General features: G+C 34.4%; 1 protein-coding gene across 1 annotated transcript in view; it reads right to left on the bottom strand.

The window, feature by feature from the left end:
* LOC140159274 (metabotropic glutamate receptor 8-like) overlaps nt 1–27,457 on the bottom strand; it is a 182,525-nt gene extending 155,068 nt beyond the window's left edge. The window contains exon 1 of the mRNA XM_072182687.1: nt 26,355–27,457. Coding sequence (XP_072038788.1) covers nt 26,355–26,837 — 483 coding nt within the window. The 5' untranslated portion in view covers nt 26,838–27,457. The remainder of the gene's footprint in view (nt 1–26,354) is intronic.
* Between the last annotated feature and the right edge of the window lie 242 nt (nt 27,458–27,699).

Raw genomic sequence — 27,699 nt, 5'->3', positions numbered from 1 at the left:
CTCATACTCCCTCTGTGGAAGACTGAAGCTAAATCTTCCACAGGGGTAGTGTGGATTTCAACTGGAATAACCCAATGCTACTTCACATGACAAATGAATCCGCCTATCACACAGAGAGAATTAGGCTATAACTTTGACGAAGAAACATCAGCATTCATCTTTTCTATTATACGAACATCATGAGTTGGACGTTTATATATATACTATTACTATAATTAAAGACAGAGATAAAAAGAATTTATCGCGTCTGATGTCACTGTCAATTACGATCTGTGATCGGTTTACACTGGTGCTGATCGGAGAAAAGGATTAGCAGCAAATGACGAAAAATTACGTACTTTTACAAGGCAAAAAGCAGCTTTTCTAGGCATTGTTGACATGGTGCCTTCGCGAAAGAAAGTTTCCTACTATAAAGACCTAACTTTTGAGATGGTTTGCATGTCTGAAGGTGCAAAATTAACAATAAGGCGCCCGGTTATACCACCGCGTTCAGCAAGTCATCATCACGACACTTGTAAACAAACCGTACTCGAGTTTGATTGACAGATGACGTCAGACACGATAAATTCTTTTTATCTCTGTCTTTCATTATATTATTTTTATTTGGCAAATTCACGCAAGTGGTTTTTTTTCATGCGAAAAGGTACAGAAACTGTAACATACTGAAACGATCTATGTTATCGCAATTAGTATTCAGGTTTATTGGCATCACGATTATGTCAGATTGTAGAGTCTGTCTGAGATAGAGAGACACACACGCAAATTTTGCTCTAAGGCATCGAATGCGAACATCACTCTGTGTAAGCCTAGGGATAAGCTGACCCAGTCTAAACTTTATACTGAGTTCTGATTAGAAAGATAATTGCTTGCGATTGCTGAGACATTTTTTGTTCTGGACGTTGCATCAGCTATTGTAAACAAAACGGTTAACTTTAATCGAACATTTAATTGCCTGAATCCAATAATTGAAGACATGCCGATGTTATATGTAGTCATCAGATTTGTCTTTTTTATTGTTTGCCTTATTTTGCTTGTGATGTTTAACAATGTTGATACGTGCATTAACATTTGCATTTACATTTTGGAATAGTTTTATTTAGTTAGACTTTGTTTTTCTCCGTGTGGTCATTACATAGTTGAGGTATTACAATCTTAGAAAAATGGTTCTAAAATATGTCCTTAATATTCTCGGGTGAAATTCTGTAATGAATCAAAAGAGTTATGTAAATGCCAGAACTTGTTCTACAAAGGGATAAATAAAAGGGATAAAATAAAGAACCGAAACGCTTTATTTCAGTTTAATAACTTCTTCCTTGTGAATTCCATGTAGATGACAAAGACACATCTTCAAGGCCTTTTAGAATCTCTATTTTTGAGTGTGTAGACGATGTGTTGTTATCACGGTCACTGCATTCTATTTCAGTCTATGTGGTCAATACGATCTATAACCACAAATTGAATATACATGTATAACCTAAAAACAGAATTGCTTTATTAGCGTATGATGTAATTATTATGACATAATTTAACATAAATGTATTAAAATAAATATTGACTTTATTCTGTACTTAATCTTGAGATTGGCAAATCTACCTTTATCTAGGACAGCCCCGGAATAAAAAAAAATTAAACAGTTTAAGGTTCATAAATTAAACCGTAGGATGGATTTGTCATACGCACTCGTTCCCATACAAAACTATTGCTTTCAATTTTGTATTTTATACACTCAAGTTGTATCTTGTAAGCACTCTGAATTTTGCGGGAGTGACGCATAAATGCTTACTGTAATGTAATTCCATATCGTAAGGCACACGTACAATGATACAGGTCCACGACCGCAATGAAACCTATCATCTATGACATTGACCCAACCTTATCCGGAATTCGAGAACTTAATCGATTTCTTTTAATTAAATAAATTAGCCTCACGTTAATTCCATTTCTTGACAAATAAGCATCTAGAATTCGCAACGGAGAGCAACGGCCTTTACAATTATCGACGTTATACTTGACCAACGGTAACTAAAAGTATTGGCCTCGATAGATCGGGTGAAATATGCTACTTTTGGGACGTCTTAGAGTAGAAAAAAGCCTCAGTCCGCAGGAAATATGACTGCTTGGGCATGATTACATTGCATGTTGCGCTCGTGCGAACTTCTCTTGGAGAAACTAAAAACAATTTGCCTTAGCTCTTAACAGACCTACGCCTCACATAGCATTGATAAAGCTGGCAAACTAAATATATTGTAGCTGATCTGGCCTCTCTAGTAACTTAAGATTTTGATACTAAAAATGTACTTAACGGGCCATTATACTCCGATTATCAGCCAAACTCATCGCAAATGTCCAACCACATTCGCGATACGATGTCGTTCTTAGAGACATTAGTTAAAATGCGTAATATAGGGTCCATAACTTATAAGTTCCCCCCTAAATACTTTGAAAAATATTTGACAAAATGCAAATGTGTAAATGTGTTTTAAACAGTGTTAAAAGTTGCATCTGAAACCATAGGAGTCAGCTCTCAAACAATACAGTAGGCCATATCTATCCATGTGTTTGTTAAAGAAATCCTGACTGCTGTACCCCTATGGACTCAGGTGCAACTTTAAAAATGGCCTCTTTTCTTACACAATTAACCATTGGGACTGAACGCAATGACGTGTGACGCTATAAATTGGTCCACATGTGTAAAACAAATAGGGCTATGCATACCATTTTTACATTTTTGGACTTAATTTAAAAATAATTAGGGGGATCTTAAAAGTTGTGGACCCTATATTATTATTTGAAGCATTTAACCATTTTTATAGTAGGGTGAGTCACACCCACATTTTATAGAATGTGGTTACCAACCCTTAACTCAATATTGATTTGAACACAATTAGTCACAGGTAATTTTGACAATAATTTACCTAGTCAGTTCACATCATTGCTAATGCACAATATAAATGGCTAAGCAGAAAATTTTATAAATAATCGAACGGCACAGAGGGTATCTTCTTCTAGTAATATCCTGATCATAAAACTTGCTCATACACCTTGCTTTATTAAATTAGGAATTTTTCTGCTAAGAAATTCTTAATCATGTATAAGCCAATAATTATGGTGAAACGTTATCTTGGTTTCTAACAAGAAATAGTTATACATAATCAAAGTCATGCTTTTTGGTTAAAAAAACTTTATTCACAATTGAAGAGCTTTGTTGCAAAAGCACCTACATCCACTTGCGCAATTTTGAGAAAACATCAAAAAATCATCAAACAAAGTACTGATATATGGTGGTTTGCAACAAAAGCAGTTTCTGGCTGGATGCTTTGGTAAGATTAGCATCCCACCAAAAACTGCTTTTGTTGAAAACCCCCTTATATCCGTGATTTTGAGATCATAATAATATCGTTTCTATATTTCATATCATTATCCTACAAGATTTGAAATCTGTAACTATTATTAAAAGATGGATTATACAATTTAATGAAAGCAGTATATTAATTAACTACAGCCTTTATGTTCAAGTTTATTTAAGTTCAACGATCTGTGTCTCTGTTTCGGACGGCAATATGAAAAGTAAACCCTGCGATATTCATCTATATTATGCTCGCTATACATCAAATGTTTAAATAAAAAATGCTCAAGAGATTCCAAAAGGCAAAACACTTTACCTTAGTAATAAAGAGTTCATGCATATCACTTACATCATTCATTTAACTAGAAATCGTGATCATTCTCTTAGGGATTCCGATAGTTTCGGCATTTAAACATTAATGCTCCCCACACGAGTGTCGACTGCAGACGACAAGTTTCAAATTTTTCTAAAAATTCAAAAATTTCGGAATTGTGCATTTTCATGACCATATTTGGAATCAACATGAAAAATGCATCAAAATGAGTACAAACAAGCCTAGTATTGGTTCAGTGGTTCTTGAGCTCGGTGTTGATATTTGGAGAAAATATCTCAAAACTGAAATGTTTTATGTTCATACCCATTGCCAGCACGCAAAGCATATTGTGATCAATGGGAAATCAAAACTATTTACCCACGTGAATAACTCAGTAAGTTGGAAATGATGCGCTGTACCCAGAAGCGCTACTCACTTAGCGCAACTCTGATTCAGTTATAAAGACATTAAACCTAGATGAAAGCTTACCTATAATAAGTTTAAGAGATCTGCTCTTGCAACTAAATGCCAATTTGAAGTACGTGTAAGGCATACAAGCAACGTGGTTTAGTATGAAAAGTTATATCAAAACTTTTTGGCTGTTGTTTGAAGGATTTATATGATATGTTTGGGGTCAGAGTGAATGAGGCACTGTTGGTTGATAGGAACGCCAGCCTTTTTTCAACAAGCAAAACGCAGACAAACAAAAACAAAAACCTTTCTGCATAGACAATACGAAGATCAATAACTTGAAAGTGCACTCCACCATTAAAGGGAAATATAGAATGGATTATTTAAAAAGACGACACGTGAAAAACCAAGGTGCAGCGCACTTTCAATGTATGATGTTATGTAGGTTATGTCATCATCATGACACTCGTTATAACGAACATTTGATGGACGACAACAAACAGAAACTAGATATTGTTCTTAATTAACTTTAGGCAACTCCAAGCAAAACATGAGCTTGGCATCACTAATCATGTTCTGATTTATTCCAGCGCCTGTAGCGCAGTATGCAAAAAAAGTTTACACAAGAAGTGGTTTCTGGAACTCTCAGACAAGCTCATCAGGAAAGCAGTTTGAAACTTGCTAAGCTCGATTATATTGAGTGAGCATGCAATAGAGGTTGGGTTAATCGGGATCTGAAAAGCCAGAGCAAATAAGTAGTGCTTCCTTGTCCTCTGTTTTGAGGAGCAGGCATAGTCTTAATGTGTTCCGCACTAGATCTGACGAGTATATAATCGACGGAATGGATGCTGAACTACTTTTACAACCTAATGATATGCGACACCAAAGTATTTGAAAAGTCTTATGCAGTAACTTAGATCAGAGCAATACATGTTATGCAATTTTCGTTGCGGATAAAGAGAAGGATATCCTTTAGAGCTAATTTTAGATCTAGATAAAAAAAAAATAAGTGGGTTACAGGAACCCGTGTAGTTAGAATTAGGCTTTGCTTTAGAATCAGAATATGTGACCTGCTACCACAAAATGAGCGTAAAGTCGCAAGTTGGTAGTTTCGAGACATTGTGGCTGACTGACATGATATTCTTTGTTTGCCGTGCACCTGTACAAGCCAGTGAATGTCCTTCGAGAATGACCCATTGTGGAAGCATTCACAAAGGACACACATACATACTACTGGCTTGAACAAGTGAGTCTGAAATAGAGAACACCAACGCAGTAGCCAGGATGTCTCGAAACTACCAACATGCGACTTGGCGCTCATTTCGTGGTAGCAGGTCACATCTTAGTACTGCAACACGCACATGTCTTTAATTCAAGAATGAGCTATTCCCTACACCCCCTATGGGAGACATGATCTTAATATCAGAAAGTGAGTGTGAATTTTAATTTGGGTTACCTGAATATGTGACTTCCTTTGAAATCTACACCCCCTGTGGAAGATTAAGACCATGTCTTATATTGGGTGTATTTATTTAAACTGGAGTAACCCAATGTATATATGCCCTTCAAAGTTAGAACGATGTATGTTTTGTTAGTTGCTGGTAGATAACTTGTTTTACTTCGAACAACGATGAATTCGACACTTTTCTTCCAAATTAAAAGACCCTATCTGCTTTATTATATTTATAGGGACTGCAAGTTAACTTCAGGAGCAGATTATAACACAACTCGTAATTTTCATGCGATAACTTGCTATGTTATTATTTGTTTTACTTTAGTGAGTGAAAACATAGGGCTAATTCATTTAATATTCAAACTCCATCTGAGGAAGATTTTGGAAATATCTGCCACAGGGGAGTATAAATTTCAAAAAGAGCTTCATTTGAATTTCATACACACTCTGAGAAAGATTCAATTTGAGGGAGGGTAAGTTTCAAATAGATTAGTTAATCTGCAAATTCTACTTCAAATGCATGCTTCCACTGTGGAAGATATTTCCAAAATCTTCCAGCGGGAGTGTGTACTTAAAATGGATTAGCTTATTCCATGTGTGCAAGAGTCATGTAGGGCAGAAGTCTTCCAATAGAATAATATCACTGTTTTTGTAGGACTTAACGGTGTTAGTTGAAACTTCTTAACGCAATTTTGAGATATCCTTGAAAATGTTTTTACAGGAAAAACTTTTCAGATTATGTCATGAAACCCTGCATTTTGATACCTTATTGTGTCATATTTTCAATTATAATAACATATGTGTACATCCATATCAAAACGATGCACTTGTCGGCTGGTACATCTTATTTCACATAATACCAGACTCATCTCAAGTGGAGGTCATTTCAAATCATCCCCAAGTCACATGGTTTAGAAATATAGAGAACATTCCTTAACCATGTGACTTGGGGATGATTTGAAGTGACCTCCAATTGAGATGAGGCTGGTATTTGTTCCTAGCTGTTATGTGAAATGAGACACATGTAGCAGCCGACATGTGCATCGTTTTGATATGGATGTACACAAATGGAAAGAGTACTAAATACTGGTTCTCTTATTTGACGCCATGTGTTCATTATAGTTGTAAACTGTAGTAATAGGTTTGAATTTGAATACAATAGAATAAAATGTTAAATTTTTGTAATCGTGCTTTTTATTATTCCTCAAATTACTAATATATTTTAGAATTTCTGATAACATTGTATTACTGTTTGTAACAACAAAGGACAATGACATTTCCTCATTGCTTTCATCTTGAAATCACACCAATTTTAATTAAGCCGCAGTCTGACCTTAGCTTTGTGATTGTCTAGTAGCCTTGCACAGCTGGTAAACATTTTATATGCACTTGACTGCAACAAAACAAATTAAATGCAATTGTATTTGTGTTTGTGTTTGTGTGGGGGTATATGATGTGTGTATTGTTATGGCGTGTGTTGGGTTTACTTGCGGGGGAGGGGTGGGGTAGGTATATACGAGTACACGTGTGTTAAGCTTAATACCTTTTAGCAAACATTGTATGTAAATTTAATGGAAGCCCGGGCAGTTAAAAATGTTGAAAATATTGTCATCCTTTATATGGAAACCCTGACAATGGAAAACTGCATTAATAACAACATTGTCATCCTTGTGTGGAAACCCCGGTTGGAAAAACGACATTGTCAACAACATTGTCATCCTTTGTGTGGAAACCCCGACAGTGGAAAAACAACATTGTTAGCAGCATTGTCACCCCTTGTATGGAAATCCTTGCAGTGGAAAAACGACATTGTTAACAACATTGTTATCCTTTGTGTGGAAATCCTTGCAGTAGAAAAACGACATTGTTAACACCATTGTTATCCTTTGTATGGAAATCCTTGCAGTGGAAAAACGACATTGTTAACAAAATTGTTATCCTTTGTGTGGAAATCCTTGTAGTGGAAAAACGACATTGTTAACAACATTGCATCCTTTGTATGGAAACCCTGGAAGTGGAAAAACAACACTGTTAGCAACTTTGTCATCCTTCGTGTGGAAACCCCGGCAGTGGAAAAAAACGACATTGTTAACAACATTGTCATCCTTTGTATGGAAAAACGAAAAACGACATTGCTACCAACATTGTCATCCTTTGTGTCGAAACCCCGGCAGTGGAAAACAACATTGTTAGCAACATTGTCATTATTTGTATGGAAATTCCTTGCAGTGGAAAAACGATATTGTTAACAACATTGTCATCCAATGTGTGAAAGCCCAGGAAGTGGAAAAACAACACTGTTAGCCACTTTGTCATCCTTAGTGTGGAAACCCCGGCAGTGGAAAAACGACATTGTTAACAACATTGTCATCCTATGTGTGGAAACCCCGGCAGTGGAAAGCTACATTGTTAACAACATTGTCATCCTTTTGTGGAAACCCTGGTGGTGGAAAAATGACACTGTCAGCAACATTGTGATCCTTTATGTGAAAATCTCGATAGTGGAAAAAGCAACATTGTTAACCATTGTGTGGGGAAAATATATGTACGTGGGGGTATATGGGGTGTTTGAAGGTGTGTATATGCAGGGGTGGGGTGCGTGGGCATGGGCATGGGTGTGTAATGTACTGTGTGAAAGGGTGTGATTTGGGAAAGGTGAGTGTGAGGCTTTGTAAATAGCAAAATATTGTATTGACTACGTGGTAAAAATTATATTGTATGTAAATTTGATCTGGGACCAGGAATACTAAGAATCTGACTGACCTAGATCTGGCAAAACTAGGTACCCAATAGGGTTTCTGGGAACTTCTAGTCACTTGTTTTACTGGCTTCGAAAGGTCGTATTAATAAATCCAATACGGTTTGTCTGAGAGGTCTCCCGTGCTCTGTTGTGTCTGCAACCAGATATGGGTCTTGAAAACAATTTATAAAATATTACTTTAGCGAGCAGATGTTTGTTATCACGATACAATATGACATAGAAAGAAAGAAAAGACCAATATTTATTCAAACCTTTTCACATCTTTTCTCTCGCTTATTTGGGCTTTACATGTTTTGATGATACACTTTGTATTATTTAATTTCGACTTTCTTTGGGCATTACATGATTATTCTGTTTTGTTTAACCAATGAAAATATCAACTGTCTGGTAGTAGGTTTTCAACTGTTTTCTCTATGCATTTTTTGTATGTTTTGATGGCGCATGATGATGGAAAGTAACAGGTTAACATTCTGATTAAAGATTTCTTTTCATTTCATAGTAAAAGTAACTAACGGACACTGTACAAGATACTGGATTACAAACAAGCTTTCTATTGATTTCCATGGCTTTGGAAACTTTTTTTTTTTTAAATTGTTCAATATAAATATGCTAATTCAATTTTAAATTCTTTACATAAGAAGTAACAAAATAATGCCTTCCAGACGAAGTACTAGTATCAGAAAATGAGTAAAATAGACATGCAATACATTTTCACATTTAAGGCATTATACGCAATACTGTCGTAAATACTCACTCGTATTCAAATTGTCAAATGTTGTTCCTAATCAAAATGTTCTTTAACGCCACCTGCTACAAATGAAAACCAAACGCATGTTTCTTCAAGCGAATTAGTTAAAAAGGTATCATATTACATGTATTGACATTTAAAAACATATTGAATTGCGTAATAGCCTATAGTCCTCTGATTAAAGTAATAGAAAGCCGTGATTGTATTTTGACCACGCCTGGAAGCATTCATACTCAAGTGCCAGATCTAATCAGAGACGCGTGGGGTCATATTTGAAAAGAGGTAATTGATCTCGCCCAGATTTTTGTCAGTTTTAATTTCAGGCTTAGCCAGACACTACACGGACTTACTACGGTATTAAGCATTACGGGGAAAACATGCCTTAATAGCTCAAGTGATTTATATATCACAAGAACACCATCAGAATTATTAGCACTAAAGGGGTGGATTTATTATTAAATTAAATGGACCCTATTTCTTCGGGGCAATTTGTGTCTAAAATCGTTATAATGTTAACATGAAATGGAAGGGAATATTAAAATTCATTATTTGACGATGAAAAGAGGTTTCAGTGAATAGACGTAATTTAGTATATAGTAGACGAAGTTGAAATCAAGTGTATTATTAATATTGCAATATAATATTAATGTACACACACTGGTAAACAGTTATACAAAAGAGCAAGCAAGACCTTTAGGCAGTAAATGCACGCTCCTCGTGAATTGATATTGAACTCTATTGTTCTCATGAGCATTTATTTTGTTTATTTATTATTAAAATTACATCAAATAATTCAAACCGATGTTTATTAAATCGCAATTACATGGAAGAGTCTGCACTCGCTTGTTACGTAGGTTTATACCTTATAAATAAAGGAAGTCTATTGTTGTTGTAAATTAGCACATGCTCTAGATAAGGTGTCCTTCATTGTTAATATTTTCCCTGAATATGAAAGTTGCAACTATTTTATTAGAAGTTATATTTAGATAATAATACAAAATCAGATGACTAAAAAATTGTCGAAACACTCAGATAATAATGTTATAAAGTCTTGTAGTGCTTCACATTGTGCACATGTAATTTCCAATACAAATGTGTCGCTTCTAGAAACACCATATTCAAAAGTACAAAAAGACATTGTCAGACACCGGAAGCATTCAAATCACACCAAACGAGGAAGGAGAATGGTTTCTCAGAAGTGAACTTATTTGAATCAACAATGTGTTTAATTTGTAGAGTTTTGAATTCGATGATGTTTTTGTCAATAAGTACGTTTGCTTTAAGAGTAATAATTCAGTGACGATCGACTTGCCTACTTGGTATTTTGGTTTTCAAGACTACCTAATAAACTGCACCAAGCACATTGCCCAATGAATCAATAATGGGGTCGGGACCATTACACTACTTTAGTTGCTTTAATCATACCCACTACCGCCATAGGGACGAGTCTAATGCCAGTGCTTCAGGTATTTTTGACCACTTGTGATTTCAACATCGATTTAGGTGTGAAACCATCTGCGACTATAGTATCTATCGTCAACCAGTGTGCAGGGCTATCACCTGCTTATAGAAGATGCTTTAGTCGATCGAATCTGAGTCCAAATAGCCAAATTAAAAGTCTGGTACACTGGATACCACTTCGGTATTTGTTTTCACTTGCACTCTTTAAGTGTTTATTGCTATTTTGATAAAGCTTTGTGAAAATCACAATAGTGGAAAAAGCAACATAGGGACAATATATGTATGTGGGGGTGTATAGGGATGTCTGGGGATAATGTAGATGTGGGCATGGGGTGTGTAATGCACAGGGTGAAAGTGTGTGATTTGAGAAAGGTGAGTGTGAGGCTTTGTAATTAGCAAAAAATAGTGATATAATTGTGTTGGCTACGTTGTCAAAATTACATTGTATGTAAATTTTGCTCTTGGACTAGGAATACTAAGAATTAGAATGACCTAACTCTGGCAAAACTAGGTACCCAATAGGATTTCTAGGAACTGACATCGAACGGTCGTATTAATAAATCCAATATGGCTTGTCTGAGAGGTCTCCCGTGCTCTGTTGTGTCTGCAACCAGATATGGGTCTTGAAAACAATTTATAAAATATTACTTTAGCGAGCAGCTGTTTGTTATCACGATACAATACGACATAGAAAGAAAGAAAAGGCAAATATTTATTCAATCCTTTCCACATCTCGCTTATTTGGGCTTTACATGTTTTGATGATACACTTTGTATTATTTCATTTCGAATTTCTTTGGGCATTACATGATTATTTTGTTTTGTTTAACCAATGAAAATATCATTTGTCTGGTAGTAGGTTTTCAACTGTTTTCTCTATGCATTTCTTGGTATGTTTTGATGGCGCAAGATGATGGAAAGTAACATGTTAACATTCTAATTAAAGATTTCTTTTCATTTCATAGTAAAAGTAACTAACGGACACTGTACAAGATACTCCCTTACAAACAAGCTTTCTATTGATTTCCATGGCTTTGGAAACTATTTTTTAAAAAAACTTGTTCAATATTAAAACACTACCGTAGAAAGTTGTGAGATGAGCATCAATAAATGCATCGTTCACAATACCCGAATTCGAAAGAAGCAAACTTGGTTATTTAGTATTCTTCATCAGTTTGTACACGCAAGAAAAGTGTGCTTCCTTTAAGGCACTTCACTCGACCACAATATCAGCTCAAGGCGTGTTATAAGTTTCATCGAACAAAATATATTAAAGACTCTGCCTTAATACTACTTGCAAGCTTTTATTGAGAACATTGTAAATCACAATCCTGATATTTGATATCACTCCCAGAGAGGTTTCAATCTGAATTTATAGTGTAATCGCCAGCGATGTGAGACTGATTTTTTACCCAATGAGCTGCAGTGTTTATTTTGGTGTGAGAATTAGTAATTATGTACTCCACTTAATATGATAAATCGTTTTATTGCCCTGGATTGAGCTATTATTCTGGGTTATTTAGCCGAAATGAGATCACCGAGTTTTGATATTTTGATAGATTGCAATGATAACTTAATTCCTTGTAACTTGGTTTTAACAATTTGCTAAAAACAAATTTTATCTTAATTAAAACATGAGGCATAGTGATACAAATGAGAAGTATCAATTTCAGAGAGGAGCATATTTCAAGATCTTGCTTGGACAAATAAAGTGTATTATGCCATGTCCATAAATTAGATCTACTCTGGTGTACTGCGCCGAGCAATGGAATGAAGCCATACAAGGAGGAGAAAATCAGCTGCCAATGAAATGCATCAAACAGTCAACAGAGCTGTGGATGTCATAGAGCTGATGAAAGAAGATTGGAGTAGAGATAAAGTGGTCAACGTGCTTACAGTCATTTAAAAATGTGGACAGCAGCTTGAATATAATGTGACCTGTTACCACGAAATGAGCGTGCATTTGCCAGTTGGTAGTTTCGAGACATCCTGGCTGACTAAGTTGATGTTCTTTGTTTTCCGCGCACCTGTTCAAGCCAGTTGTAGGTCCTGCGTGAATAGCACATTGTGCCCACATTCACATAGGACACACAGACATACTACTGGCATGAACAAGTGCGTGTGAAACTGAGAACAACAATGCAGTTAGCCAGAGCATCTTGAAATTACCAACTTGCGACTTTACGCTCATTTCGTGGTAGCAGGTCACATAATTATTACATGTTAGGATATACGGCTGTATGGGGTACGACACCAGAATGTAAAACAATTAGAAATTGCTGAAAAATATCAACAGAATTATTAATTATTATTAATGGATGATATCATTTAAACTGAGGCAACAGTGTTGAAATGTGTGTTTAATGCCTGAAATATTGGTTCAATGCCGAAATTATAAAAGTGATTCTAGTATTATTTGGTTCTTTGTTTTTTTTCCTTTCATAGACTTCACTTAGTTTTCACTTTAGTTTATTCAATACATTTTTTAGATTATTTTCCTTCAAACTGTGTGCAATTGTAGCTACCCGGTATACGTGTGCAATTAATAGTGAATAAATTGTCACATGTGCATAGATCAGCTTATATTTTCAACTTAGCGAGGTCCCGAGTTCGATCCCCGGTAAGGTTGTTCTCGTGAAAATAGTTGCGCTAGCTTGAAATTCCCTGGACAAGGTACTAGCTGCTTAATTGTCTGGGTTTACCTGTTCGTTACTTGGGGGAGCTGATCCTGGTTGTGATGGTTGTATCTAGGTAGACTGGGAGACTGCGCCTATATTGAGCTGCGTCACTGAATGTTGTAGAATGGTTTACAAAGTATGTATGTCTTGGGTCACAGTGGACAGGGACAATCTGTTAAGTCGTCGGATGTATTCCATAGTATAGTGATGATTTTTGGTCATTTTTTTGAAAATTGGCACATATGTTTTTAATGATGTTCTCTTTCATTTTTTCAAGTCTCATCAGTCATATTTAGCTAATTAATTAGTAATTAATTAATTAAATGTGGCGTATAGTTACAGAGTGACATTTTTTGTATTCCATAGTGGCGTATCGACCATACGCCACTTTGTATACACATTTTATAATTAAGAAATATCGGCAAAAATGAAAAACATTGTACACCTCGCTACATGTCATAGTGACGTATCGTGACCTATACGCCACTATGGAATGAAGCCGACGAAAAGTAACGCCATAGGGATTACACGGCGATCGAGGTGGCGTAAGGTTAACATTAGGTTAGGGTATTGCGTTTTGCGTGTTTTCCATAGTGACGTATAGTTTTGTACTTATTGTTTTCAGTTTGCCAACAATATTATGTATTTATTTACTTTGAAAAATATATAAAAATAAATTATATTTAGTTAACTACCGAAATTTCACATCATTTACAAAATATGATGAATGTACACAACTCGATTTTAAATTGGTAATTCTGCAAACCCGATTAAATAGACATGCAATACATTCTCACATTTATGGCATTATACGCAATACTGTCGTAAATACTCACTCGTATTCAAATTGTCAAATGTTGTTCCTAATCAAAATGTTCTTTAACGCCACCTGCTACAAATGAAAACCAAACGCATGTTTCTTCAAGCGAATTGGTTAAAAGGTATCATATTACGTGTATTGACATTTTAAAGCATATTGAATTGCGTAATAGCCTATAGTCCTCTGGTTAGAGTAATAGAAAGGCGTGATTGTATTTTGACCACGCCTGGAAGCATTCATACTCAAGTGCCAGATCTTATCAGACACGCGTGGGGTCATATTTGAAAAGAGGTAATTGATCTCGCCCAGATTTTTGTCAGTTTTAATTTCAGGCTTAGCCAGACACTACACGGACTTACTACGGTATTAAGCATTACGGGGAAAACATGCCTTAATAGCTCAAGTGATTTATATATCACAAGAACAACATCAGAATTATTAGCACTAAAGGGGTGGATTTATTATTAAATTAAATGGACCCTATTTCTTCGGGGCAATTTGTGTCTAAAATCATTATAAAGTTAACATGAAATGGAAGGGAATATTAAAATTCATTATTTGACGATGAAAAGAGGTTTCATTGAATAGACGCAATTTAGTATATAGTAGACGAAGTTGAAATCAAGTGTATTATTAATATTGCAATATAATATTAATGTACACACACTGGTAAACAGTTACACAAAAGAGCAAGCAAGACCTTTAGGCAGTAAATGCACGCTCCTAGTGAATTGATATTGAACTCTATTGTTCTCATGAGCATTTATTTATTTATTTATTATTAAAATTACATCAAATAATTCAAACCGATGTTTATTAAATCACAATTACATGGAAGAGTCTGCACTCGCTTGTTACGTAGGTTTATACCTTATAAATGAAGGAAGTCTAGTGTTGTTGCAAATTACCACATGCTCTAGATAATGAATATGAAAGTTACAACTATTTCATTGAAGTTATATTTAGATAATAATACAAAATTAATTGACTAAAAAATTATCGAAACACTCAGATAGAAAGTCTTGTAGTGTTATACATTATTGGTTATGCTCTATTGGTTAGATATCTGACAAAGCTGCGTCGCAGTTTATCAGACTTCTCAGTTTATCAGAAAATCTTTTGTTTCAAGCAAGATCAGCAATCAATTTCATTGACGTCGCTGTGTATTTTGTCTGAAAACTACTTATACTACCTCAAAACAAAACCAACTTAATAGGCAATCAACCAATCGAAAAAGTACTTCTTATTCAGTACATTAAGAATTTCAATTTCTTTTTCAAATCATGATTGTGAACAGCATGATACATCAAAACATAGACCGTGTCCTTTCATCATAATGAAGAAACAGTGACCGTGAAATTTCCAATGCACATGATTTGCTTCTAGAAACACCACATCCAAAAGAACAAAAAGGACATAGTCAGTCACCGGAAGCAGTCAAATCACACCAAATGACGAAGGAGAATGGTTTCTCCATTATTTGAATCAACAATGTGTTTTGTTTGAGTTTTGAATTCGATGATGTTATTGTCAATAAGTACGTTTGCTTTAAGAGTAATGATTTAGTGCAATGATCTGCAATCGACTTGCCTACTTGGTATTTTGGTATTCAAGACTACCTAATAAACTGCACCAAGTACATTGCCCAATGAATCAATAATGGGGTCGGGACCATTACACTACTTTAGTTGCTTTAATCATACCCACATCGGCCATAGGGACGAGTCTAATGCCAGTGCTTCAGGTATTTTTGACCACTTGTGATTTCAACATCGATTTAGGTGTGAAACCATCTGCGACTATAGTATCTATCGTCAACCAGTGTGCAGGGCTATCACCTGCTTATAGAAGATGCTTTAGTCGATCCAATCTGAGTCCAAATAGCCAATTTAAGAGTCTGGTACACTTAGATGAGGTCCGTTTCGGTATTTGTTTTCACTTGCACTCTTTAAGTGTTTATTGCTATTTTGATTAAGCTAATGGGAAAGGTTTTGTAAATAGCAATTAACGTGTTGTCACAAAGGCATTATAGACATTTTGAAGCAATTTCCCTAGGTCATGTCCGATGATTTATCGTATTAACGGTATTCTTTCGGTATATCCTTGAACTTTTCAGAGAGAAAGCAAGAAACATATCATTCCTTCATAATCAAGTAACGTCTCGTCCTCTCTATTCCTCTTTTTCTCCATCTCCATATTTTCTCACTCCCCTCGCTCTCTCCCTCCCTCTTCACCCTTTCTTTGTCTCCCCTCTCTCCCCCTCTCTCGCCCTCCCACCCCTCTCGCTCTCACTCTCTCTCTCTCTCTCTCTCTTTCACTCTCACCCCATCTCTATGTTTATTTCTAGCTCTGTACGTATGTGCGTGGTTAATCAGGTTTGAATCAGGCAAGTGTCTTTTTTTAGACAACAAGTTCAATTTCAAATATCTGATTGTTTGGGACAAATAAATTATGCTTTTGTGTAATATCAACTATAGATTTTGTCTTAATTTTATGTTAGAAACCAAGTACCTGTTTAAAATATGTTTAATGGCTTTTCATATACAATGAAATATTTAGACGCCAATTTGCGATAATGGTTCTCATTTGTGTCTCCTATAGACCATTCCTCACCATCATTATAAAAACAACATCAATATTGTACTCCTACTTTTGGTAATGGTTGGCTATACCATGTTACCTCTATCGTAATTTAGTATTTTTGTTGCCGTCATTCATGGCGGCAATTTATAGTTACAGCCAAATTCAAATCAATTGTTTATGTAATATTTATTGATTAATCATTATCTATTTATGTTTTATTTTTATGACCAATTAATGCATGCAACCATTGTATACAGATCAAAGTACTAATTTTATTTAATGTATGAAAATTAATAATCAGTATTTCATAATTATATTGAATACTTATACAAGGTCACAATGTTGGTATATGATGGCGATAAAAGCCTAAAAAATCGTTTCGTTTTACCTGAAATTGATGAGTCATATTTTTAGACCAGCCAAGTTAAAGTTGACAATTATAGTCTGTTCACTGAAATTTTGAGTTTCTTTCCATTAAATTCGCGTCCCATTATTTATAATTGTTGTGGTGATTTTATGCAAGTAATAAATAAATAAATAAATAAATAATTAAATAAATAAATAAATAAATAAATAAATAAATAAATAAATAAATAAATAAATAAATAAATAAATAAATAAATAAATACAAAATAAATAAATAAATAAATAAATACAAAATAAATAAATAAATACAAAATAAATAAATAAATACAAAATAATTAAATAAATACAAAATAATTAAATAAATAAATAAATAAATAAATAAATACATAAATAAATAAATACAAAATAAATAAATAAATCAATAAATCAAAATGGAAAGAGTCAAGTCAAAGTTATAGATTGGTTTGATGTTCATCGATCGAGTTGATTTTGGACTAAGTTTATATTAAGGTTAGCAACTATTTTAAACTGTTGCGATTTGGTAGTTCACAGCATCTTGCGAATGGTAGTGAGCTTTGAAAAAATTACATTGATCATTTCATAGCGAGTGTGTAGAAGAAATATCACAGATATACTTTGTAGATCCTGTGGTTTATTGAGTTATGTTGTAAAGTGGACTGAAACAACAACACTTTTGTAAAACGTGCATTACTCATTAACAACAATAAATCAAGCAAGTTTTCAAAGTATATGATTTGTAGAATGAACTTTTTCAAAACAACAAAGTGTTATTTTTCAATAAAATTTTGATTTAGACAATGAAAATCGATTTTTTTTTTGTTGCTTCGACCAACAAACAGATCGCGTCGCCTTAACGGAAATAACATTTTGCTTGTGAGAACAAGATGAGGAGAAATAATCATTAATGAAAATTGGCGTCTATAACATGAAACGGTTTGAAAGTTTTAACTAATAATTCAGAAAATGATCAAAAAGTTATCCAAACACTGCATCTGTTTGACATAAATAGAACGTTCAGACAAGAATCCTTGCTACAAACCTACGGGGCCAGATTTTTCCAACGCTCAAGTGCATGAAGTAACACCCTGTTCTTGCAAAAGCATTTACTCTTTCCTATCTATTTTTCAATGTGAATAAACCGTAAATATTGTTTACATTACCGTCATTCAATACTAGTCGCCGAGAGTTGTTTTCTCATATTTGTGGTATACTCTATGTCTTATAAGGGTCGATAACTACGCTCGTGGCAACTCCTAGATTCGAAAAGAGCTGGCCCTAAACCGCGTTTGACATTTGGAGCACATCACATATGTCTTGTGGTGTGATAGAGTAGCATTAGAGACGTCTGTGTATTCAAATAGTCGCTGTAGAAGTGACGTAATAGCAATAGATGAATACAATTTTTGAATATATCGCCCTACACTACAACGTTCACGTTTAAAAACTTGCCATGAAATTTGTATCATATCGCAAATTTCAAAAAATATAAGAAGGACATTCCTCGTATTCAGAATGCAATTTCGTGAGTGATCAACTTCAAAACAATAGCATTTCTCAAGCACATTGTGTTTTTTATTCTGTTTGATGCAATAACAGCGCCAGATCATGTAGAAAAAATACATTGTATATGTTAGGAAATGAGGTACATTCTAGCGATACCTCTTTTCACAGTGCAAAACAAAACTGCAAGTAGACGATATGAGATAAACATTTATGGAGATTGGGCAGTTGTTTGGAACCAGGTCGTTAAAAAGAATGAGATATAGGGATAGATAGAGACTTCCACGACGATCTGGATTCCCGTATGCTATCGGATTAAAATAGGTTGTCAAGCTTTGGTCAGATGTGGAAATGACCTCGTCAGGGCTAATGAAATTAGGTGTGACTCTGACCTACACTTGACGAAATCTTGACGGCTTACATCAATCCAACGGCGTACCGTATTGCTTGTTATCGTTTAAGGAGATGTAAACACGAATAGTATAATTCATGTGAACACGAATAGGCAGCCTGTATAATTCATACATAATGGGTGTGATATGTTCGCAAATCTAGCAGAAACATTCTGTAGGCGTTTAACTTAGAAATCTCAGTGTCAGGCAAACCGGTAAGTAAGTTATTTCAGCGGTTAAATGAAATCAATAAATAACTCCTCAACAAAAGTTTGGAAAGTTTTTTAAAGCATTTATATGTCAGATTATTTGTGACGTGTTTATATCGTGTTGCATACCAATAGATAGCTACTTTATTCCCCTTTACAATGACACCACATTTGAAGCAATCACTTTTTTAACACCTGAATGCAGTGAGGTCTCAAACAAAATGTTCCAAATTGACCATTATTCTGTGCAGCAAGCTGCAATTTCATAATATCTGGGATCTAATGCAATTCTCCAAGATGACAACTCTCGCCCCCACAGAGCCAGGGTACTCAACGACTACCAACAAAATATGGGAGTAGAGAGAATGGAATAGCCTGCCATCTGCCCAGACCTCAACCTGATTGAACACTTAAATAGGACCAGCTTGGTCGTAATGTGCGTGCCAGAGTATCCAATGCATCTACATTGAATGACCTGCGACGAATCCTGGTTGAAGAATGGAATGCCATCCCACAGCAACGTGTGACCAGGCTAGTGAGCAGCACGAGGAGGAGGTTTTAGGCTGTTGTAGCTGCGTATGGTTTTTCCACCCGCTATAGAGGTTAGTGTTGTTTGAGCACAGAATAATGGTCAATTTGGTACATTCTGTTTTAGACCCCAGTACATTCACAAGACTTGTTCCAAATGTGGTGTCATTGTAAAGTTGAATAAAATAGCTATCCACTGATTTGCAACATGGTATGAGCATGTCACAAATAATCTGAGATATGGAAGCTTGGAAGCTATTTCAAACTTTATTTGAGGAGTTTTATTAATTTGAAATATAAGTAATCGCTTCCTACTGGTTTATTTGTGTTTGAAGAGCAAACTTGTGGAAAAATCAGTAAGAATTTTTCCCGGATAAAAAAACATTGATTAATATTCAGTCCTATAGAAAACATTATATCCTGCATAACTGTTAACAGAGTTATCAGTAGTTTACTTACGGCAACCCTGAGTATTGTGTGCAGACACAACGTTTTGGCACCCACAAGACGACGTGGTGTCTCTAGCTCCCATCACATGGATAAATAACACACTGAAATCAAAATACGTTCCCTCGGCATCATTTCGATTTAATGTAAAATTCTATTTCGCTTAGACGGGAGAATCATTAGTTTCAAGATAGATATTTTAGATTATTTAAAATGTAATTTTAGGTGGAATTGTAAATTATATGAACAGTTTTGCTAAAAATAAAACAAATGTATCTTTTATTATTTAAATATAATTATATTTACATTTATGCAATTATTCAGGTTGAGTTTGTTGATGTTTAAATGCATTTAATTCAGATCATAAACGACAATGTTTGCATTGGGGAAAATACTGGTTGTTGTGACAACACTGTCGAGTACATAAACTCACTATCACCACGACTCTGATATTATCGATGTTTGCTCACAGTAGTTGTTAACCATTATTTGATTTCGAAGCTTTGAGACATTCAAGTGTGTGATGTTTGTAACACAAACAAGAAATACTTGCAATCATAGTAATTGCTTCCAACAATAATAATTACTGACTGAAAAAAATCAATTAATCTTTGTTGTTTGTTGAGACCAATAACCGTTTTTACCCTTTATATATGTGATGCGACCAAGCAAAATCAGTCGGAAATCGGAAATATTGATTTTGAGATATAGCAAAACAAAGAAAATATTTCCTTTTGTTTCCTGTTGTTTTGGAAACTCTGAATTACTCATATCTATGAAACTGGTTGTTCAATTTTGATGGGGTTTTCTGCACAATACAGCTTTTTAAATGTGTTTTACTATCTATAAGAAACTGAAAATGTAATATTTCCGAGTTCCGACTAATTTTGCTTGATTGCATCACATAATAAGACTCATTTCGTTCTTAACAATAAGGATTTGATGTTTCTAAATAACAAAGCTTAAGAGAATATTTAAATAATAATAAATGACGTCCATAATGCTCATAAAATTAATGTGTAAATAACCTCACACAAATAAATACAAAACAAGAAGTGATCATACTCTATCACCTTACCATTGGTGATTGCGTGTAAGCTTCAGAGTAGCGTAATGTCATCTTATTAGGTAAAACATGTAAATAGGGTAATTGATATTCAAAAATATGCAAATGATCTGACAAAGGTATACTATACAGCATTAGAGGTGATCATACTCTATCATCCTACCAAGTTAGAGGTTAATGGGTTAATGTGTGTAGACTGCAGAGTGGTTTCAAGGAATTTCAGCTCATTTAATATTCATAAATATGCAAATAACATTGCACACACATATACCACACACGATGCCACCATACTCTATGTACTTGCCATGTGTATTGAAATTTATTTGTTGAGAATAAATGTGAAATTCACCTTTATTTGTGAAGTGCAATACACTATTTCCTTTCAAAGTTCAAACTGTACTTTTCTGCAGATGTCTATTATGACCATGTGCAAACCAATTATTCAATCACCGTGTCCTTACATCATTTATATAACTCAGACCCTATCTTTCATGCACATTGAAACCACCGTTTATTGAAAATATTAACATTTAATCATTTTAAGATACAATACCGTGCAACTGGTTATGACCGGCCTTCTTATATAACGTTCTATGTCATTTAAAATATAAGCAGCAATAACATGCAAATGTTTTTGGTCATGTATGTGATATAGGTTTCGATCAGTTTATTATAGCAAAATGCCATTCATGTGTGATTAATAAAGTGTCAAATTCATCTGTTGGCCTATAATTAAATAATATGTCGATATAGTCGTATTATTAGGTTAGTCTATTGGCCTTTACATTATTTATGCTTAATTTCCGTTCTTTTATATCGGCCAGTTTAAATTACTTAGTATCTATGTTTATTTATACGGGGAAGACTCGGTTCAAAACCATTAGCTCTAATTTATATGCCCCTCTCGCACTCTCTCCCCTTTCTGTCTGGGTGTCTGTGGGGGTGTACGTATGTGTGTGTATCCTTTCATTCCTTTCTTTATAATCTGTCTGTCGGGGTGTCTGTGTGTCTCTCTCTCTCTCTCTCTCTCTTCCTCGCCTCTCTCTCTCTCTCTCTTCCTTTCTCCTCTCTCTCTCTCTCTCTCTCTCGTTCTCTTCCTTTCTCTCTCCCTCTCTGTCCCTCTCTCTCTCTATTTCTTCTCTCTCTCTCCCCCTCTCATTCTCTGTCCTTATTGCTATCTCTATTTCAGTTCCATTTATTATATGGCCACAGATAATAAGTTAACGTCAGAGAGCTTTTTAATTGAAAAAAGAATTAAAATAAATGGATACAGCATATGTTTGATGGTATCAATATGATTTACTTTGTACAAATTTAACAGATGTAAATAAATTTCAAAGACCAACAAAATACGATATCGTTATATGTGGTATATCAGCAGTATGATAAATCTCATTGTCTAGGCATGCTTTGCAATAAATGTAATTATTTTAAAAATACGTCTTATTGAAATTATTGTAATTATATTGGTTACTTTAAGGCACTACACCCCCTGATCAATTTTGTGACTAATTCTGCATTTTTTTCTCAAAAGATAACTACACACTGTTAACAAAAGTTATGTATTAATATAGTAGCAAGGAATTACTTCACTGAAATTTCAGTGATTCAAGACAAGTGGTTCATTATATATGTTAGGAAATGAGGTATATTCTAGCGGTACCTCTATTCTTATCATAAATAACGTACCGCTTGTCTTGAGTCACTGAAATTCTAGTGTAGTAACTGGATTCCTTGCCCCTGTAATATATATAACTTTTGTTACCAGTGTGTTATTATTTTCTGAGAAAAATGCAAAGATAATCACAAATTTATCAAGGGATGTAGTACCACTTTAATAGTTGTGATTCTATGACTTTTTAACTTCAATTTTGAACTTCATTTAAAACTATTAACGTTTGTTTTAAAGATCAAGAAGAAAATATTTTTATTTGTTTGCAAATTATAACTTCATAATTTAACATCTATCAAATCCTTTACTTGATTTGCATCGATGTATTTTATTAACATATCGATCAAACGCATGTATATACAATGGAATATAAATGGAAGTGCGCCAGAATATGTATGGTATATATCGTTGACGTGAATTGATGAAAAATCTGCGAATATGTAGCTGGAATTAAAACCACATTCTACATGGTTATCGATTATATGTTGCTAATTGTTATATCGCCATTATCATAATAATTACAAAAAAATACTTGATTTTGCTAACAATATTTATGGCTACTAAAAACCAACAAAATTATGTGATAGTAATCTTAGCGCGCAAACCTATAAAATGGGTCTGTTTAATAGGCTTTTTTAAATTGTTATTTGAAGTTACCAGGTAGCGGCAAAAAAAAAAGGAAAAAAAGTTACACACACACAATAATTATCAAAATCCTACGAATAACTGCATAAAATAATAAAAAAAAACATATAGCACCTAACCTTTTTGCAAAATGTTTGGTAGACAAAACCTTTTTGTTTTTGCCTAATGTTGAAAGCCAATATCACATAAGTGCATGTTAGGAGTCGAGTGGCTCATTTTATTATATTAAATATCCCTTACAAAAACTCTAAGACCGAAGACCATAGCATCACTGCTGAATATTGCTGAATGTACACGGTAAAGCCAAGGTTTAGGAATTGGATGACTTGCATTTCGGAATTGTTTAGAAACATGTGATGCCATTTTAGTGTTTAGAAGAAATACTCTTTTTACAGTGTGTATGAAACTTGCAACGATTATTGATTGTAATATATTTGTGTACGACCGCAAAAAAACACTGCATTTAGTAAAATAAGAAAAAGGTCCGCGTATTTGGAAGAATGCAGCTTTTGGATGAGCAAACTTTGTGTATGGCTGTCAGATTTTAAACGTGAAGTTATGATCGGTAACTAAGCAACATAGTGGCGCTTCTGTGTGCATTATTAAATGAAATGACTTTCATCTTCCCCTCTTTTGTTGAAATTTTATTGAAGATCATGAAAAGGTTAATCGGCGAAAGTTGAAAATATCTATTTTTGTCCTTATATATTGAAGTATATAGGTCGCTTATCAATAGATTGACGACTTTCATTTTCTGAAATGTTTTTATGTAACCATAGAACTAAGTCTTTATATATCAAACTGTTATATAAAAAAAGTTGCAGTCAAATACCAATTAGGATGTATTTTTACATTTGTCATCACTTACTTAGTGCAACCGTTGATGCAGTAATTGTTTTTAACCTCATAGTATAAACACGACAAAGGACTACTGGTTCCAGAAAAACAAAAATTGCAGTAACGAAATTCGAAGACTTTACAGAACTTTACGCATTTCGAATTTGAGTATAGGCTACGATATTACACTTGAGCATATGTTAATTTGTAACAATGGCTTATATGCTATAATATTTAAAAAAATATGTTTGCTAAACATTAGAGTATACATACTAGACAGATGGCAGACAAAAAACACCCTGGAAACACGTGTTTTGGACCGTATTTCCTAAAATCGCCAAATATTAACATTTGACTTTTATTACTTATTAACTTCAGTTACTTATTAGGATTATAGATTGAGCTATATATGTTTTTTACATCCCAGCATATTTGTATTGTATTGTCTTTTTCTGGAATCGGAAGGGAAATAAATTGCGGCATTATAAGGTTCTTGGACTGGAGGGGCAAGTGTACATCGTTTAGGAGACTGGCATGTAATTGTTTGCAAGCGCGAAATGACGGATATGACGGACACTTTAGAGCTGGTGGGGTGAAGGAGAACCGCTCCAAGAGTGAATGTTCAGGGGAAGGACGAAATAAAGAAAACTAATAGTAATATGACATATTTCCATATTAAAAATAGCTCTATCTTAAAGTTTCTTTATACAGCCGCAAGTGTTATCTTTCTTGAATTTCATCAGCAAACATCATAGCTCGCAAGTGTTATCTTTCTTGAATTTCATATGTAAGCATCATAGTTTTCCTTATTTGATTTTGACGTAGGAAAATTGTTCAAGGTATCCAAGGCAATGGTAAATTTACTTTGCAATAAGAAAGTCAACATATGTTTATATTTACACAGATCGTACAACAATTTAACAATTTCTACAAATACCCGTAAGGCCTTTATATACGATTTCGGTCAAATCTTAATTTAGTTATTCTTTACCAAATATTAGAAAAGTTTATTAGTAAAGTAATGAGGTAAAAATGAAAAACATCTCATTTACTATCTTCCCAGCAAACACGTAGATGTTCTTAAAATGTTTATTCAAAACATTTTGCTAACATTTAAATGTCGGGTTATATAAAGATCATAAATATGTTTTGAAAATGTTATTGTAAACTACATGTACTTTGGGCAAACTTTTTGGCAAAATATTTGGTCAGTATTTAAATAACATTCTGTTAGAATTACTTTCAAAAATGTTTTATGAATGGTATTAAAACATTTTTTGTATCCTTTATATAACCCGACATTTACACCATTTCTGTAAAACGGTGTGTGTTTGCTAGATTAGCCGCTTAACTGTGACGTTCTATGGGGGAGTTAAAGTCATATTATGACTTTAATTCAAATTTGCTTTGCTGTGCTAAAATACAATTAATTTGACTGAATCCAATTAGGTGTAAGTAGGGACATGTGTTAAAATTACAAATATGCCAAAAAGACATTGACCAAACTGACTTTAAATTTAGAGTTGATATCACTGCTAGCAGTGTTGATTAGATAGACAGGCATATTCTGGACGACTGAGCAGATCATGAACAGCGCTTTGTAAAGTTGTTCTTTTGTTATGTTCATTGTCTTGATGAACGTTTTATTTGGTACAGGATAAAATCATTATTATCAAATAGAAACAAATGATGATAATAATAAGACGAAGTAGACGAATCCACTTATTTTGCTACATAGATGTAAACAGCTTTGTGCTGTACATGTAAGTGCGCAAGTCACAGTATTAGAAGCATTTACTATTTCTGTCTTCGTATAACAGAGATAATTTAAAAAAGGAATGGCATTGATGAATTACGTCAATAAGGCGAAGTAAGAAAATACACAATGATGATTAAAAGCAATAAGTACTGAACGCGATGTATACCATAAACATGAAACCAAGGCAATGGTTATAATTGCATTTATTTTATAATGAATTTCTTTCTTTTTGTGTTTTGTTGTTTGAAAACATACAGTGCTATTTGAAATGGATGTAAACAACAATGTATTTAACAATGTTAACATCGTGACAAATGAACAAATAGTCTTATCACTCACCTTAAACAACCTAAGTATATTGGCCACCATTGCTGACACTGGGCTTCCAGCAGCTCCAACTACTGCTACTGTTGGTCTTGGTGGCTCATAAGTTGGCTGGGAGTTATTTGGACACGTAAATGCATCTAAATCTATTGTATTCATGGTAGAAGTAACAAACTCCATTGACTGTTCCAAGGCATATGTATCTCTGTCACAAGTATCTAGAATCAGAGCTCCAAGTTTAATTCCTGGTAATAAATCATCGTCTTCGTTTATTTTCTTTAGTGCGTACACCATAGCTTCAAGACGTTGGTATCCGCTTTGGTCCACCTGTCCGCAACCATTTATAGCCCCTTCATGAACAGGGAATAATCCACCGAGCATAATATTACCAGGAAGTTGTACATTACCATCGTCATTGTCCAGAATCCCTTCAATAAAGACATCAAACCATGACAAAACCCACAATAGCAACAACAACCATTTGTCTTTAATCCCCATTTAGATTAGCGGGTTCTTAAACCCTTACTTAAATGATGATAACTAAGTTTGAGCATTATCAAACTCATCCAAGAGCCATTGAGTTGTTTATTGTTTTACCCAGTAAAATGATGAGAGAACTAAACAAAAGCGATCTATCTTGCGAGCAATTTACACGATATTATTGCCCGCGATGCGTCCAATCTGTCATCACTGTTATTTCAAATATGACTCCGTGACGCCTCTTCGGTAAACTCAGCTGCCTTCGAAGTTCAGTGACTCTTTTCTACTAGAAGTTGATTTTCATAACGCAGATTGACATGTTTTTTGTCTGTTAAAGAACAAAATAAACATGCAAATTAATACGAATTAAGTAATTTTGAAACAGAACCGACAAAACCGATTTTGTAATTTTCACAAAGTTCACATGATTAGTTATATCACGTTCATGAGTATAAAGTTTTTATCCGGAGACATTCCAGGCAGACCGTATCCCATCAAAGGCTTCAATCAATTAGATTTCCTACCTCGCCTGCCTGTGTTAACCCGTAGAGTGAAGATGACACGCTATACACGCCTACGATAGTAGAAATTGTTTACTCCAATGTGAGCAAAACGTTTGCAATTATATCGAGCTAGTGTCGTTGGTTGGCACGGCGAATGATCCAGTCCAAGTGGCGAGTGGTATTTACTCAAATTGGCGAATGGAGGCGCTGTTTTCTCTGTTATTGATGCTAGTTGTGTATACCACTTGTTATATATTTGCGAGGTGCTTTTATAAAAAGATAATTTTATTTTGCGTTCTTGTCTTCTTCTATTTTTTTTCTTCATCTTCTTCATCTATTTTCACTACGTCTTCTTCTTCCTTTTGTTCCTGGTCACC

Source organism: Amphiura filiformis, chromosome 8 (assembly GCF_039555335.1).
Source record: "Amphiura filiformis chromosome 8, Afil_fr2py, whole genome shotgun sequence".
In the NCBI taxonomy this organism is placed as follows: domain Eukaryota; kingdom Metazoa; phylum Echinodermata; class Ophiuroidea; order Amphilepidida; family Amphiuridae; genus Amphiura; species Amphiura filiformis.
This window is presented reverse-complemented; position numbering and strand designations above follow the sequence as displayed.